This window comes from Aquarana catesbeiana, linkage group LG04 (assembly GCF_042186555.1).
Source record: "Aquarana catesbeiana isolate 2022-GZ linkage group LG04, ASM4218655v1, whole genome shotgun sequence".
Taxonomy (NCBI): Eukaryota; Metazoa; Chordata; class Amphibia; order Anura; family Ranidae; genus Aquarana; species Aquarana catesbeiana.
The window spans coordinates 76,337,005-76,355,425 of NC_133327.1; the positions used below are offsets into that span (position 1 = coordinate 76,337,005).

General features: G+C 42.5%; 1 protein-coding gene across 1 annotated transcript in view; it reads right to left on the reverse strand.

Moving 5' to 3' along the window:
* Positions 1–18,421, reverse strand: part of LOC141141384 (b(0,+)-type amino acid transporter 1-like) — a 44,834-nt gene that overhangs the window by 19,136 nt on the left and 7,277 nt on the right. Inside the window, exons 2-3 of the mRNA XM_073629043.1 lie at positions 9,490–9,623; positions 8,096–8,225 (exon numbers count right to left, since the gene is read on the reverse strand). Coding sequence (XP_073485144.1) covers positions 8,096–8,225; positions 9,490–9,623 — 264 coding nt within the window. The remainder of the gene's footprint in view (positions 1–8,095; positions 8,226–9,489; positions 9,624–18,421) is intronic.

The window sequence follows — 18,421 nt, forward strand, 5'->3', positions numbered from 1 at the left end:
TTCCAAGGCTCCCAACAAAATTCTTTCTTGTATAACCAAATTTGTAGTGGCTCATAGAAAGTAAAAAAGGGGCCACATAGTATAATACCGTTTTTGTAAGGTAAAATTTATTATGATAAAAAACTTACATGTTCCATAATAAAAAGCGCTTAAAAGTAAAACTGATGGCAGGCAGTGGAGTCTCCCGACGCGTTTCGTCTCATTAGACTTCATCTGGGGTACCTTGCCACTGCTGCCATACTCACTTATATATCTACCAAGACCCCCTTTGATGAGAATCCGGCATGTGCCACTTGTTTGCTTGCACTTCCGGGTAACGCCAAAATGGCGGCCCCGCGTGCGTTCCAGGCCTCTTTCTCATGGATTCTATGCGTTCCAACCTTCCCTTGTGGAAAGAATGAAGAATAGATATGCCCATTTATTACAAGGTTTCCGAATCTTATAAAAACTAGATACCAGTGATGGTGTATAAAAGTAAAAATGATGATGTGAATTGAAGAAAAGACATCCGGATCTCCCGCAGGAAGCGAGTAGAACCGGATGACCGCTCCTCGTGACGAAAAAATAAGAATATACATCAGATAGTAACATATACAGAAATACACATAAGACATGCAGTGTATAGTCATCTGTGTCGGTAGAGTAGACCGCTGGTAATGACATCGCGCCATGCCTTCCGCTGCACTGAGACGCATGCGGCGGACGGCCGCCTAGCTTGCGTTCCACTTGGACGGAAGCTGAGTCTACACACGTCACGAGGAGCGGTCATCCGGTTCTACTCGCTTCCTGCGGGAGATCCGGATGTCTTTTCTTCAATTCACATCATCATTTTTACTTTTATACACCATCACTGGTATCTAGTTTTTATAAGATTCGGAAACCTTGTAATAAATGGGCATATCTATTCTTCATTCTTTCCACAAGGGAAGGTTGGAACGCATAGAAGCCATGAGAAAGAGGCCTGGAACGCACGCGGGGCCGCCATTTTGGCATTACCCGGAAGTGCAAGCAAACAAGTGGCACATGCCGGATTCTCATCAAAGGGGGTCTTGGTAGATATATAAGTGAGTATGGCAGCAGTGGCAAGGTACCCCAGATGAAGTCTAATGAGACGAAACGCGTCGGGAGACTCCACTGCCTGCCATCAGTTTTACTTTAAGCGCTTTTTATTATGGAACATGTAAGTTTTTTATCATAATAAATTTTACCTTACAAAAACGGTATTATACTATGTGGCCCCTTTTTTACTTTCTATGAGCCACTACAAATTTGGTTATACAAGAAAGAATTTTGTTGGGAGCCTTGGAAACAACATCCGGATTCCATATTGGTCCATCGGGATACTTCACCTTACTGCCCGGTGGTAACACAAGCCTTTCTGACTCAGGGGATATACGTCTCTGTGAGTCCAACGGTTCCGGTAAGCCTGCATTGCTTCCACATGGGGGACTTTATCATTGTATACCACCTCCTTTCAACCTATCTATGTGGCGTATAGATATCACTACCTATTTGGGACTTTCTATTGCATTTTCAGCTTCTATACAAACAGATACCTACTGAAATCCTCTCCAGTATTACTTTGAACATATGGTGCTACGAACAAAATGGTTGGATGTATTTATTTTTCCTGACCCTTTTATTGTGTATTGCCTCTTTCAATTCATCTATGGGGTATACAGACACTACCACCTGATTTTGACTCTTTATTGGTCTTCAGATTTCTTTAGGCAAACAGATATCTATTGAAATCCTTCTTGGTACTATTTTTGAATAAGTTGGATATATTTGTTTTTTGCGATTTTAAACTCTTTTGTGATCTAATACTAGCGCTACACTATATATACTCATACTATTACGATATAGCCCGTCTCCACTCACCAGGAAACAATCGACAGACTTAGACCACCCGATCTCAATAGAGGCCCCGGTGGCCTAACTGTAAGCTATTATAAATCCTTTACCGATACTTCCATCCCCCATTTTGTCAAGGGATTCAATAATCTACCCTCTTCCCCGATCGCCAACAAGGACATCCTAGAGGCCCACATAATGCTTATTCCAAAACCAGGCAAAGACGCCACAATGGTATCTAACTACCGTCCCATATCACTTCTTAACGTAGATGTGAAGCTCTATGCCAAAGTCCTGGCAAACCGTATACTCCCCAGATTGATTTCATGCAACACTACAGGCGATGGGATTTCCAAATCACCTACTTCAAATGATACTTGCACTATATTTGTCTCCCACAGCCAGAATCAGAGTCAACGGCCGCCTGTCGGACGCCTTCTCCCTTTCAAACGGCACACGTCAGGGGTGTCCCCTATCCCTCCTTATTTTCGTCCTTACCATGGAACCCTTTCTTTGCAAACTGAGAGACAACCCAGACATCAAAGGCATTAATATCCACCACAAACAATATAAAATTGCAGCTTATGTGGACGATAGCCTGCTATTCCTTTCAGACCCCATAACCACCATTCCCAACCTCCTTAAAGACTTCACTCTTTTTAAAACAATTTCCAATCTCCAAATCAACTTCACTAAATCCAAAGCCCTGAACATAACTTTCCCGACAACGACGGTATCACAATGCCAATGTAATTTCCTCTTTGGTTGGGAACCACATGCGATCACATACCCGGGTACCCAAATCCCCACCAAATTAACCAAACTTTACGCACGGAACTTTATACCCATTCTCCAGATCATCCAGGGAGACCTTCACAAATGGCATACAGGTCCTTTTTCTTGGTTCTGTAGAACAACCATCTTAAAAATGAATGTTCTGCCCAGACTCCTCTATCTTTTTCAGGCCATCCCCATCAAACTTCCCCCTTCTTCCTTCACATCTTACAAAAGAATGTGCAGAAACCTCATGTGGTCCTCCAATACCCCCAGACTGAGGTGGGATAGACTGATACTTCCCAAACTGAAAGGGGCGTTAGGCCTCCCGGATATCTACAAATAACATTGGGCATGCCACCTTACCAGAATTATCGATTGGCACGTACACAAGTATAGCAAGGATTGGATCCAAATTGAAAACTCCTTTGCACAGGTACCGGTCTCTCACCTTCCCTGGATCGACCACAAATCCACCCCTAAAGAATACACCACAAACCTGTTAATAGGTCCAACGATGCTGAACTTTAGATCTGCTTGAAAAAACCTTCAACTGATTCCTTCGCCCGGGCCCATGACTCCTTTAGACCAGAACCCCCGACTTCCCTTCAGGTCTCTCCTCACACATGTGATCCTTCCCACGAACCCCCAATTAGAGCGCAACAATTTTTTCAAAATGGCAAACTCCTCTCATACCCGGCAATTTCCTCTAAATTCCCAGAACAAAACATCCCCTTTTTTAAATTCTTACAAATTAGACACTTTTTCCACAACACCCACTGGCACCGGGACTATACCCCCTTTGAAGCACTCTGTAATAGCGCAGAACCTCAAAGGCATTTGATCTCGGCTTTTTATACACTCCTGTTCATAGGATGCAACCCAAAAGATTATAAAATCAACCGACAATGGGAGACTGAACTAGCCATGGATATACCCAAAGACAAATGGGAGCACATATACAACCATATACACAAAGGATCCATCAATATCTCTACTCAAGAAAGTAGATATATTATCTACTCCAGATGGTACAGGACACCTGACAAGATCCACAAATTCCACCCCGGCATCTCTCCACTGTGCTGGAGATACAACTCAGCCTTATGCCGCGTACACACACGTTTTTTCCGTCAGAATAAACTCTGACGGTTTTTCCGACTGCGTTCAGACGGAGTTCCGCTGAAACGGACTTGCCCACACACGATCACACCAAAGTCTGATCGTTTAGAATGCGATGACGTACAACGGGACTAGAAAAATGAAGTTCAATAGCCAGTAGCCAATAGCTGCCCTTGCATCGTTTTTGGTCCGTCGGAATAGCATGCAGATGAACAGTTTTCCCGATAGGAATTGATTCCGTCGGAAAGATTTAGAACATGTTCCATTTCTAGGTCCGTCAGAATTTTAGAAAGAAAAAGTCAGATGAAGCCCACACGATTGGAATATCCGATGGAATGATTCCATCGGACCTTTTCTGCCGGAAAATCCGGTCGTGTGTACGCGGCATTAGGCTCCTTACTGCACATATGGTGCGATTGCCCGCTCATACAACCACTCTGGATGGAAATCCACCGCATGATTGTTCAAATCACGTCATACACCCCAGATTTCACCCCAGCACAATACCTACTCCATCACACTTCCATACCTCTTTCAGCGTACAAAAAATCCCTCACCTCACACCTCATTAATGCTGCCAATCAATGTGTACCAGTACACTGGAGGTGCACTACTCCCCCTACAATTTCTGAATGGTTCCACCGCATAGAGAAAACTGCTGAAATGGAATACATTATCCACCAAGCTAAAGAAAATCCGACAAAGTATAGGAAAACCTGGGCATGCTGGTTACACTTTAGGGAAGCCACGGAGGCTAGCAATCTACAAACTAATACATCACTACCCAATTAGGGGAGAACAATTATAGACTTCTCAAGGACACTAAGGATCTCCGTCACCCCAACCCCACCCTCCCTTCCCCCCCCCCCCCAACTAATTCATCCATCACCACTTAGGCGACCTGATATTCTTATCAGACCCCCAAAGTAAGGCCTTACTAGTTCACCCATGAGGAAGAAAGGCCACCAGAGGTATAGACAGATCCTCATATGTCACAGTTACGATAGGGCTCATTTACGCCTCGCAGTAAACCAAATCTGACTAAAAAACTTACGCCGGTGCTTATGGCCCCCACCCACTCACAGTCAGATCCCTTTAGGGGTGAATGGGTCACGAGGTGGCTTGTTTCGGTTTACCCCTACTTCTCATTCAGAGCCCCATACACACAACCACCCCAACCCCCCACAACGTAGATGTTCAGATTACACCACGAATCCTTCCATAAAAAACAAAATACCCCTGCATGGGAATGGATATGTCTAGATACAAAGGTTTAGGTATAACCATCATTTAAGAAAGACACCCAGATGACGGTTACTGTATCTTACCTATTGTTCTTTGTAACCTTTCTTATGATTTCTGTTAACATGCAAACTTTAATAAAAATTTCTTGGGAAAAAAAATGAAAAAAAATCCATCATGCTGGTTGTACTCAAGTTGATTAATCTATTAATGTGTAGGTTCTATGGATAAGTGATCTAAAATATGCATAAAACACCAATGCGCCACAGAAAAAAAAATATATAAATATGTAAAAAATGAAATGCGGAAAAACTACACGATCGGACATTCCGACAACAGAATCCATGGATTTTTTCCAACAGATGTTGGCTCAAACTTGTCTTGCATACACACGGTCACACAAATCTTGTCGGAAATTCCGAACGTCAAGAATGCGGTGACGTACAACACATACGACGAGCCGAGAAAAATGAAGTTCAATAGCCAGTGCGGCTCTTTTGCTTGATTTCGAGCATGCTTGGAACTTTGTGCGTCAGAATTGTGTACACACGATCGTAAATTCTGACAACGGATTTTGTTGTCGGAAAATTTGAGATCCGGATCTCATATTTTGTCTGTCGGAAATGCTGATGGAAAATGTCCTATGGAGCCTACACACGGTCGGAATTTCTGACAACAAGCTCCCATCGAACATTTTGTGTCGGAAAATCCGACCATGTGTATGGGGCATAACAATGTGATAACAGACGCAAGCATAAAGTGATTAAGTGAAATCACACAAGTGATAATAAACATAAAAATGAAAAAATGAAAAAATTTAGTATAACACAAGTCCATACAACTGAATGCCGAAGTATGCCACAGTGCAATTAAAAGTCCTCCAAATAGGTAGAGTTCTTCACAACACCACTTATCTAATTTTCATGTTTGGCAATAAATATAATAAATGCAATATAGCGATATCCACCTCTTCTCCAGTCGGGTGAGACATTGCCTGTGGGCATTAGGTCTGACCACTATTACGCTTTGGACAAATGCAATTCATGCTTGTTTTTAATTGGAATAATGTAAGTGCAATGATTGAAGTTTTTTTTTAATAAACCACATTTGAGACATACTGCACTAGTGGAGCTCTCCTCTTTCTTCCCATACATAGGTGAGCTGATCCATATCTGAAGAGGTGGATATGGCTATATTGGATTTATTAACCCGGTGTGGTTAAACTGCATTATTGCCAAACATGAGCATGTGAGGCAATTAGATTGGTGAGTTCAATTCTTATGGGGAAGAGGCGACTGGCTCACAAGTGGTGTGGTGTGAAGAACTCTCATATTTGGAGGACTTTTAATTGCACTGTGGCATACTGTGGCATTCAGTTCTATGGACTTGTGTTATACTACATTTTTTTCTTTTTTCTCATTTTTATGTTTATTTTCACTTGGGTGATTTTACTTGTGTCTGTTATCACATTGTTACTGTGTATTTATCATTATTATCAATGTTTGTGTTTATAGCATGGACTGACATTTTTCTTGTGCATTTGATTATGCACTTTAGCACGCTGTTTATCTAGAGTGATCTGTATAGGTGATAGTTTGAGATCTATCAACTTGGGTACTATCAGCCTGCCCATACATGGTTTGAATCTTGGCCGGTCTCGCCGAATCAGCCAAGATTCAAACCATCTATGGTCAGCTTTATGGAGAGTCTAGAAAATGATGCGTGCGCTACATCTACTGGCTGTCTACGAAAACATGAAAAAAAGTACAATTATTTTTTAATCTTTTAAAAATATATTTTTCAGTTCTAATCATAACAAACATGGACAATTTTTTTTAGTAAATCAGTCATGCTAATACAATTGCTTGTGATTACCAAACTGATGAACAAATGGTTCCCTGTCGTAAGCTTTTCTAGCAGCATGTAGCAGCAGTTATGTTCTGTTGGGGCACTGTGCAATCATGCTGGACTATTCTCTTTCCATCATGCATTTTTGTTCTTTACACAGAGTGGAGGTATCAATACATATTTCACTGTTGTACTCCAATACATAGTGACCACCGCTATGGTGTTGACATCATTAGCCGATGCGTTTCAGTGGGCATCCCCACTTCCTCAGTGTAAGTGACATGTTTCTTACTCCAAGCATTAAACAGGTACTGGAGGGAACAATGTCACAGGCCCGACTAAGGAAGAGGGCACACCTAATGAAAAGTGTCAGCTAATAATACACACCACCATGCTGTAGTAGATTACAACAGCTGAATATGACATGCACAAGGCTGCTGATTTTGGGTACTGTACTTTATCACTTTTTTAAAAGGAAATGTATTCTTTCATCTGTATATTGTACATACCTACCACACATGTCGCCACGCTGTGGTGTTTTAGTATTTTTCATGTTTAATGCAATAAACCAGGACGTTCTACAGCATGCTGAATGACGCCTCTCACTCCCTTCTTCAAAGCTAAACAGGAGGACCACTTGCAGAACCCATGTATTCCTGTTTAAAGCTCAAGACATTGTGAGAACACACTTGCATGTTGGACTGTTCTATATCTATAGCCAGATTTAGACTGACATGAGATTATAGATACATAATTACCCATTGTCATTGAGAAAACACGGTGCAACAATGGGTTTGGCAACATAAAAATCAGGATATAAAAGAAGAACACAGAAAGGTAGGGGGGTTTTGTGGGACTTTAAATGAGACAGGCCTGGGAAGGTAACACAACATGGTAATAATGAGAATATCTCCTGGATTTATTATAACTTACCGTTTATGTAATTATTACTATGCAACACGATGTGGTCGCATTTATGGTGCAATCAACAGATATTCTCATTATTACCATGTTGTGTTACCTTCCCAGGCCTGTCTCATTTAAAGTCCCACAAAACCCCCCTACCTTTCTGTGTTCTTCTTTTATATGCATTTTGGGGATGGAGGTACATTTTAGAAATGTCCTCATTTAAAGTCCCACTTAGTTAGTTAGTTTTTCTTGTATAAAAATCAGGATGTTGTCACAAAGCTATCTTGATCTAAGATTTTATAATGTCTTGAGTACCATTTTATAACGACTTAAAAAGAATGCCTACCAAGTGACCCTCTCTGGCTGCAACATAGCACACACGTCCTCCGCTAAAGAAGACTCCATTTGCTGAGCCGAAAGTAGAAAGTGCCGCACCTAGAGATAATATCCAAGTCCAGCTTCCCAGAACCTTCAGTCTGCAATAAAAATGACGATATGTAAAATAACTGAGAAAGGAGATAAATTTCTAAAGGCACTGATGGCAGGAGGCAGGCAAAATATACAAGATACTGTGCCACCTCTTTGAGGGCAATTTGTCCTGCACATAATAAAGACAGACTGTTCATTTTACAAGGAAAGTTGCACTTTGCAGGGGAATTATCCACAGAGCTTAATGAATGGGGTAAAGCACTGCTGACTTCCATGATCCAATCACGTGCAAGCAAAATGGTGTTTTTTTTTCTTTGCATGTGATAGGGTGTTCTATACAAAGTGAAGTTTCACCATGTTCACTAAGCTTCCAGAAAATTTTTATTGCAAAGTGCATCTTCTTTTGTTAACTGAGCAACATATGTGCCTAAGGTAAAAAAAAAACAAAAAGAAAACAGCTCTCCTAAAGTGAGCTTCTAACATCATCTCACATGATGAGCATTGATAAATCATTAAGGCTGTCATCCAGATTAAAAAATATAAGTTCAAGAGCCAAATACAGCATCTACTGTATGGACTACAAATTTATTCTTGCATATTTACATAGTTTATACAGAGTAATTCTATACCAAACTGTCAAGGCTGGGCTCTCAGGAACTGGCAATAGAGAATAACTAAACATGGTAATCTGCAAAGTTAATTTCTCTTTTTCCATAATAGGCACCCATGTGCCAATACCTGGCTACATATGCAATACCTGTGGCTCCCGGGTGCCAAAATATTTGCACATTTTATGCTATATGTCCCAATGCGTCCGTGTGAACGAGCCCATAAGGCACTTCGTTTTTAGTATAAATGCAGCGTACAGGTTCTCCAATAATGTCTTGCTCCCTGTAAGTCAATAAAAGAAGGAACCCTATTGGATCCCACTCACTAGCTGACCAGGTTCTCCAGGCTGACCAAGCTCCAGGATGCAACAGGGGCTCCCAGGATAAATGAAATCAGAGTCCAAAATACTAATTTACTACTGCACTAGTTGAGCAGATAGTTTACCTGGTTGATCAAAAAGAGGCATGGTGAAGTTTGCTTCCTATGAGTCATCTCAGTCTGGGTCGAATGTTGTTTCTGAGGAAATAAATCCACTCATCTCTATATAAGGGTGAGGGAGTTTTATTGATAAAATGCTTAAAATATGAAACCAATCGATGGAAAAATAGGGGAGCAATTTGGAAGCATGAGTGATATGCATAGGCTAGCTTTAGTCCCAAACGAATAGCATTTTATAATTATTAATATAATCAATAAACTGACCCCCAGCTGATGGCCACGGCGTCTGAAGATAGAAATTCCTGTGGAGTCATCACTGCAAAATAGCTGACATTGACCAGGAGATAGATGCATGTTACTAGTGGAATAGAAATCATCAGAGCTCGCGGGAGAATCACCTAAAACACAAACAATAGTAATTTTTTTAAAAAACCATCATAAGCTACTGATTTCATTATTTGTTTAAATTATTATGAATTATTACATATATATTATTAATACACACATATAGATATATATAATGATATGTAGAAGCCTTTGGTCCTTACTTGGATCACCTACTGGCTGAAAGTGGAAAGAGATAAGTATGAAACATTCACATGTAACATTTATATGATTTAAAATAAAATAAAAATTCAGTTTGAATATAATAAATAGATTGGTTAAATACATTTTATATATTTTATGCTTGCCTTTTTTTGTTGAAGCACCAACATATTCAGAAAAAATAGAAAATTAGCTGATAAATATGCAGTGATCACATACAAAATATGCTTTCAAATAAATGAAATGTGGTTTTGGTGGAAGAACCTCCAATGTAATTGTAAGGTCCACTCCCTATTACCTATTATGCCGCGTACACACGAGCGGACTTGCCAACTAGCTAAACTCCGTCTGCATTTCCGACTGAAAAATTTAGAAAATGTTCTATACCTGAGTCTGTCGGAAATGCCGAAAGAAAAAGTCAGATGGGGCATACCCACGGTCGGAATGTCCGACCAAAAGCTCTCATCAGACTTTTTCTGTCAGGAAGTACGGCCGTGTGTACGCGGCATTAGACTGTCTTTGAAGTTCTAACAAACAGGGCCATCATAACTTTTCATAGGTTGACTACAATGTATAAATAAAAGAAATGCTATGTTCAGGATTTAAAATGCTTCTAAAAAATATTTTTGATTTCTTTGTTTAGATAGGTTAAAATGTATATGAATATGCATATCATATTAACATTTCCAACTAGCATAAACTTGACTCCTCTTGAATATTAAAGCTACAATTTGCACACGCAACTGACTTCTCTTCCCTCCTGCCTGCTCTGATCAGATAGGGCTATAAGGAGATTAAATCGTAGAGAAACAGGCAAAAGCTAAAGGCAAACAGCTTTTGCTGTGCTCTCTCTTAAAAAATACATGATTCCTGTATCATGGGTAGGGATGGGCCCAATGTTTGAGTCAACTGTAAATTCAACTTGTGGCAAGTTCGAGCGCTGCAGAACGCCCCATATTGCACTGCAAGATCTGCTGCGAGAGCCATAATTGGCCAAAGGCAGGGTGCCTTTAGCCAATCATGGCTCAGGGGGCTAAGTCCATGCCCCGCACTATATAAGGCCTGCTTACATGGCGGCCGTATATAGTGTTATAATAATGCGGAGGAGATTGAGAGACCGCAGGTTAGTTAGTGGCGTGCAGGCAGTTTAGTGTGTATATATATATATATATATATATACACACACACACACACACACAGTGTAGTCAGTGTAGTGTAGACTATATATACAGTACAGTGTCCGATGTCCATCCATCTTCAATCACGCTGCCCGACAGACCCAAAAAATAGAAAAAAAAAAAAAGCTCCGCCTCGATGGGAGGCATCCCGCCGACTTATGTCTCTTGACTGTGACAGCTTTTATATAAGCAAGGGCCACCCGGTGATGTGACCGAGTGGCTCCTCCCCTTCTGATGTCATGTGCCGTCAGAGGGGGGTGGATTCACCCAGTTATGTCAGCGGGATGCTCCGCCTATGCCTATCCTATATAACAGCTGTCACAGCGAAAAGACAGCAGTCGGCAGAAGCCCTCCCATGGAGGCGGAGTATTTTTGTTTTTTTTTTTCTATTTTTCAGGTCCGTCAGGTGGCGTGACTGACAATGGATGTACATCGTGGGACACTTTTCTTTTCTTTTTTAATAAAGGAATTCTCATGTGGCCTGGTATGGTTCAGGAGGGGGGGGGGCTCGCTCATCCCCCCCTTTCCTGGCCTGTCAGGCTGCTTGCTCAGATAAAGGTCTGGTATGGATTTTGGGGGGGACCCCACACCAATTTTTTTTTTTACATTTTGGCATGGAGTTCCCCTTAAAATCCATACCAGGCCCGATTTTTTTCCTTGATTTTTATCTATATTGCAATACATTACAGCAGCAAGCAATTTTATATTAAATTTTTTCCTTTAGAAATGTAATTTTGCTGCGGCCCTGTTGTACACATTACAAAGATGCGCCACTTTACAGGCAGACTAAGGGGACCCCCAGGCACGATATTTAAAGGAATATTTCATTTTTATTGTTTCACTTTAAGCATTATTAAAATCACTGCTCCTGAAAAAAAGTTTATTTTTTTGCATTGATACATATCCCCTGGGGCAGTACCCGGCTCCCCATACACTTTTTATGGCAATAACTTGCATATAAGCGTTTAAAATTAGCACTTTTGATTTTTCATGTTTGTGTTCCATAGACTTTAATAGAGTTTGCATGTTCACACAAATTTTTTGCCTGTTTGTATGCTCTGGTGCGAACCGAACCGGCGGGTGTTTGGCCCATCCCTACTCATGGGTGTATTCAATATATATTTGTAAGATTGTAGAGAAATAATAAGATAAACAAGTCAGTTTAAAACTTACTAACTTTGCATAAAACTTTAAAATAAATTGACAAAAACACAAAGAGGTTTCCCGAGTGTTAAAAGCTATGAGACCCATTTAAATCAGCACCCCTAACTTGGAATACCTGCCAATCAGATGTTTTACCAGTCAGATCTTGCAGTTCTTAAGGGTTGATTTACTGAAGAACTGGAGCATGTTCACTTGGCAAAGCAACATTTTTACTTTGCTTAATCTAGTTAATAAAGTGAGGGTGAATTAAATTTTGCAAAGAATACCCAGACATATGTAAGAAAGTGAATTTTTTACTTAAAGAGTTTGTTACCTCAACACTTCATATTCCTGATACAGTGACCTGAAAAAGTAGTCTAACCCCTTGAAATTTTCCACATTTTGTCATTTTACAACTTTTGGTAAATGTAAATGTATTATATTTGGGATTTTATGTGATACACCAACACAAAGTGGCACATAATTGTGAAGTGGAAGGAAAATTATAAATGGTTTTCAAAATTTTTTAACAAATAAATATCTGAAAAGTGTGCATTTGTATTCAGCCCCTTTACTCTGATCCCCCTGACTAAAATCTAATGGAACCAATTGCCTTCAGAAGTCACCTAATTAGTAAATGGAGTCCGCCTGTGTGTAATATAATCTCAGTATAAATACAGCTGTTCTGTGAAGCCCTCAGAAGTCTTTTAGAGAACCTTAGTGAACAAACAGCATCATGAAGACCAAGGAACACACCAGACAGGTCAATGATAAAGTTGTGGAGAAGTTTAAAGTAGGGTTAGGTTATAATAAAATATCCTAAGCTTTGAACATCTCACGCAGCACTGTTCAATCCATCATCCAAAAATGGAAAACGTATGGCACAACTGGAGACCTACCAAGACATGACTGACAGGCCAGGCAAGGAGAACATAATCAGAAAGCAGCCAAGAGGCCCATAGTAACTCTGGAGGAGCGGCAGAGATCTACAGCTTAGGTGAGAGAATCGGTCCACAGGATAACTATTAGTCATGCACTCCACAAAGTTGGCCTTTATGGAAGAGTGGCAAGAAGAAAGCCATTGTTAAAAGAAAGCCATAAGAAGTCCCGTTGGCAGTTTGTGAGAAGCCATGTGGGGGACACAGCACTTAACTTTCTGACCTTTATGCATAAAAGCAAAACGCTACGTGTGGCGGAAAACGAACACTGCACATCGTCCTGTACACACCATCCCCTCTGTGAAATATGGTGGTGGCAGCATCATGTTGTGGGGATGCTTTTCTTCAGCAGGGACAGGGAAGCTGGTCAGAGTTGATCATTTTAGATTTTTGGCAATTTTAGAAGAAAACCTGTTAGAGTCTGCAAAAGACTTGAGACTGGAGCGGAGGTTCACCTTCCAGCAGGACAATGACTCTAAACATACAGCCAGAGCTACAATGGAATGATATAGATCAAAGCATTATCATGTGTTAAAATGGCCCAGTCAAAATTCAGACCTAAATCCAATTGAGAATCTGTGGCAAGACTTGAAAATTGCTGTTCACAGACACTCGTCATCCAATCTGACAGAGCTTGAGCTATTTTGCATAGAAGAATGGGCAAAAATTTCACTCTAGATGTGCAAAAATGGTAGAGACATCCCCAAAAAGACTTGCAGCTGTGATTGCAGCGAAAGGTGGTTCTAGAAAGTATTGACTCAGGGGGGCTGAATACAAATGCACACCATACTTTTCACATATTTATTTGTAAGAAAAATTGAAAAACATTTATAATTTTCCTCCCATTTCACAATTAGTGCCACTTTGTGTTGGCCTATCACAGAAAATCCCAATAAAATACATTTACATTTTTGTTTGTGACAAAATGTGGAGAATTTCAAGGGGTATGAATACTTTTTGAAGACACTGTATGTGCCTGCTGTACCATGTATGAGAAAATATCCTGTTCTCTTTGTATTGCTTCCTTTGTGTGAAATCTCTGGTGTCCCTGCTAGTCCCCTTGCTTTCCTATTAACAACTGACCACACTAAACAGGAGAGCACACCATGGTCAGTTCTCTAGCTATGCTTGGAACTCAATATGCTCTCCACCAATGATCAGACTCTTATGCAGCTGAGAACAGAGGTAATGTAATCACTTATAAAAAAAAAGGGGCGAAAACTGAAAGTTTTCTATCAAATACTTACCGCAATTTTCCTTTCCTGATGGACTCCATGGCAGCCTACGTGTGGGTTAATCCCGCCCTCTAATACCTCATAGGACCCTTCTCCCATAAATCTTTGTTCCGGGCCAGAGGCCGTGTTCCATAATTTAGCCTAATCCAGACACTGGGAGGGAACTCCTGCTGCCAAGGAGAAAGGTGAAGAGGGTGTCTAGCCCAGGATAAGCCCGTGAAGGCAGAAATTTCAGAGACTTGAACCCATAACAAGCTGAATGACAAGGAGAGATCCAAGCCTGATTGTAGGAAGCCCAGGATATCATGAATTTTTGGATTATTGCAAGACCCCGCAGTGGAGGAGGTGTAGTCTGCAATTTTTTTTCCAAACCCTCTGGTAGACTCTGTTGGTGCCTGATCTTCTGGCATTCCATAACGTGGAGATGGTCCTGCTTGGACAGCCTAGGGCCTCCAGCCTTCCCCTCTCAAAAACCAAACCATCGGGTGCAGATGGGCCGGGCAGGGATGTAGAGTTGCCCCTTGCGACAGGAGATCTGGTCTGGAGGGCAGAGGAACTGGGTCCCGGAAGCTGAGTTGCATCAGCAGGGGAAACCATGGCCTGTTTGGCCAGTACGGGTTTATTGCCACCATCTCTGCTTCTTGCATCCTGAGCCTCGACAGAAACTGGAGAATGACAAGAACCGGGGGAAAGGCATAGGCCCTGTGTAGTATCTTGTGACCTTGTGTAGTATCTCTCTAGTCTGAAGTTGCACGGGGAGGCGAAAAAGTCTACTTCCAGAATGACTCCCAGGAACAGGACCCACTTGAAGACTTCAGGGTGGAGAGCCCACTCATTGTTGTCTAGAGAAACTCTCGACAGAAAATCTGCCTGCACGTTCTGGACTCTGGGAAGATAGACAGTTATTAGGTTGCCCATGTTCATCTGGGCCCAGGTCATGAAAGGCGCTACCTCCTTCAACAGGGAGAGACTGCGAGTATCTCCCTGTCTCTTGATGTATGAGACTGCCGTTGTGTTGTCCAGTCTTAGGAGGACTGAGGCTCCCGCTGTTAAGTGGTGAAAGACCTGTAAAGCACAGAACGCTGCCTGGAGTTCCAGAACATCGGAGACTAGACTATCTTGTGAGAAGGAAAGCTCCATATGCCTTGGGCTACCTCTGTCAGGCAGAGAGCTCCCCAGCCCCTGTTGCTGGCATCTGTTGAGATGGTGTTCCAAAACATAGGTGCGATGGAGTGACAGTTGAGGAGGTTCACCTAGGTGAGGCAACCACCTAGGAAGGCTCTCCCACATGGATGAGGTTATTCGGATGGAATGATCCTGGAGCCCTGGGTTTCACTGCTGGAGATAGCCCTTCTGGAAGGGCCGCATTTTCCATTGTGCCCACTTTACCATAGGTGTTGTTGCTACCATGGTTCCAATGATTTTCAGGCACTGTGAGGCCCGGAGATAAGAGGAGGACATTGCAAGCCAAACTCTGTCCCGAATTACTGGAATTTTTTCAAGGGGCAAGGAGATGGTGCTCCGGAGCGTATTGAATTGAGCCCCGAGAAATATCAGGGACTGTGTAGGTTCTAGGTGGCTCTTTTCCAGGTTGAGTAGTCAGCCGAACTCTAGTAGAGTGGAGATGAACTGGGATCTGTGGACAGCAGGTCATCCAGATACAGATGGATACCTCTGGTCCTGATCAGTGCCACGACAGCCAACAAGAAAACACATGAGGCGATGCCGTAAGCCCAAAGAGGAGACAGGTGCATTGCAGGTGGACTTGATCTACAGCAAAACAAAGGAATTTCTGGAACTCTTCTGCTATTGGGACATTAAAGTAGGCGTCCTTCAGATCTATGGACGTGATCCAATCGCCTGGCTGGATTGCCTGACGGATTGTGAGTAGTGTCTCCGTTTTGAATTTCTCTTTCTTGATGAAAGAATTCAAGTGGGTCAGATCTATAAGTGGGTCTCCAGGAGCTGTTCTTCTTCAGAACCATGAAGAGGGGCGAGAAGAGCCCTTGAAACCTTTCATCGATTGGAACTGGTGTTGCAGCGCCCTGAGCCACTAGAGAGTCTGTGTAGGACAGGAGGATTTGCTTTTTCTCTTCCGAGTGAGGCAAGGATGTGGGTACGAATCGGAGAGTGGGTGGACTGCTGAATGTCCAGGCATTGCCTGAGGAAACCCTTTTGATCGAGGCTGCCCAGACGTGCTGAAAGCGAAGTAAGAGAGCCCCGACTCGCTCTGTCTGGGCAGGCGCAATATCAAAAAGACTTAGAGGCTTCTTGTCCCCTGGAAGGTGCTCCCTTTGAAAACTTATGGCCTGAAGGCTGGTTTTTCTTCCAAGTCTTCCTGAACTCATGGCCATGTCTATAACAGCGAGCATCCCTCGCACAATCCGATCCTTTCCTGGACTGTGTTCTTTTCTGGTTTAGCAGGCGAAGATTCTGGGGAAGGAATCCCGACTTGCCCCCTGTGGCACGGGTGATGGCACTGTCCAATTTGTTCCCAAAGAGAGACGAACCCTCAAAGGGAATCCTGCACCATGCCTGCTTGGAGGCAGAGTAAGCTACCCACGGGCGCAGCCACAAGGCAGCATGATCTGAGCCACCAGGCGAATTATGTCAAGGGAAGCTTCCCCCAGAAAAGCCGTGGCCAACCTTAGTTCATGTATAGGGGAACTCCTGGCCATTTCTTCGGAGATGCTCCTCGGGGATGCATCTACGTCATCCATGAATGAATGAATGAATGAATGATTTGCAAAGCGCTGCAAATGCGAACTGAATTGCCTCAAGGCGCTAATGCGTTTTGTGTCTGAGCAGCTTGTTAGAAGAGGAAGGTTTTTAGTTTTTTCCTAAAGGCCAGATGGTTTTCTTCCATGCTGATGTGAGTTGGAAGACTATTCCATAGCCGAGGTCCCTGGACTGCGAATCTGCGTTCTCCCCTTGCTTTGTAGCGGTATTTGGGAACGAGGAGGAGGTTTTGGTTGGTTGATCGCAGATTGCGATTGGTTGCGTAGTGTTTTATTTTCTCTCGGAGGTATTGAGGGGCGTTTCCTTGTATGCATTTGTGGGTGAGGCAGAGGGTCTTGAATGTGAACCGATTCTTTACGGTTAGCCAATGTAGGCTCCTCAGGGATGGGGAGATGGACTCCCAGGGTTTTTTTCCTGTTAGCAGTCTTGCCGCCGCGTTTTGAATGGCCTGTAGGCGCGCAAGCTGATATTGGGGTAAGCCTATGTAGAGTGAGTTTGCGTAGTCAAGACGGGAATTGATGATTGTTCCAACTACTGCTGCTTTGTCCTTTTCTGGGATAAAGGGAATGAGTCTGCGTAGCAGGCGGAGGAGATGGTGACATCCACTGACTACTGATCCTATTTGTGCATCCATTGTCATTTCTGAGTCAAAGATAACTCCAAGGCTCTTGGCTTTGGTGCTCGGGGAGATGGTCTGTCCAAAGATGGTGGGAGGTATCCATGGAGACTTGGTTTTGGGATTTTGGTTAGCGTTTAGGAGGAGAAGTTCTGTTTTTGACCCGTTGAGTTTGAGGGAACTGATGGTCATCCAGTCGTCTATCAAAGTGAGACATTGCTCTAGTTGATGATGGTGGTCTTTTTGTCCGGTGATGCGAAAGTAGATTTGGGTATCGTCAGCGTATAAGTGGAAGCAGAGGTCTAATTTTTTGATCATTTTGAGGAGTGGGTGGATGTAGATGTTGAATAGCATCCAGGCCTCCATCGCTTTAGATAGGGCTGCGAGAGCCAAAGCTGGTTTGCAGGTCATACCTGCTGTAATGTAGATCCGCTTGAGGTCGTTATCGATTTTCCTCTTCAGGCCACCCATAAAGGATATCCTCCAGTGGGAGTGTGATGTGCCTCACCAATCTCATTAGGGCTGCGTCAATGAGAGGAGCCAACTCCAGATGTTTCACATTCTCACTTCTAAACGGATACATCTTTGAAACTTTTGTTAGCAAGGAATTCTTCCTTTCTACACCACCCAATTCATCAGTAATTATTTCTTATTTATTATTAGGGCGTTCTTTTTTGAGGTGTTTGAAATATTTCCTCTGTTTGGAGGGTGCCTCTACTGGCTCTTCCCACCTCAAAGCTTCTTTGACTGCCTTGACTAGCTGTGGTACTAAGGCAAATTCAAAACTCACGCCGGGGTCAT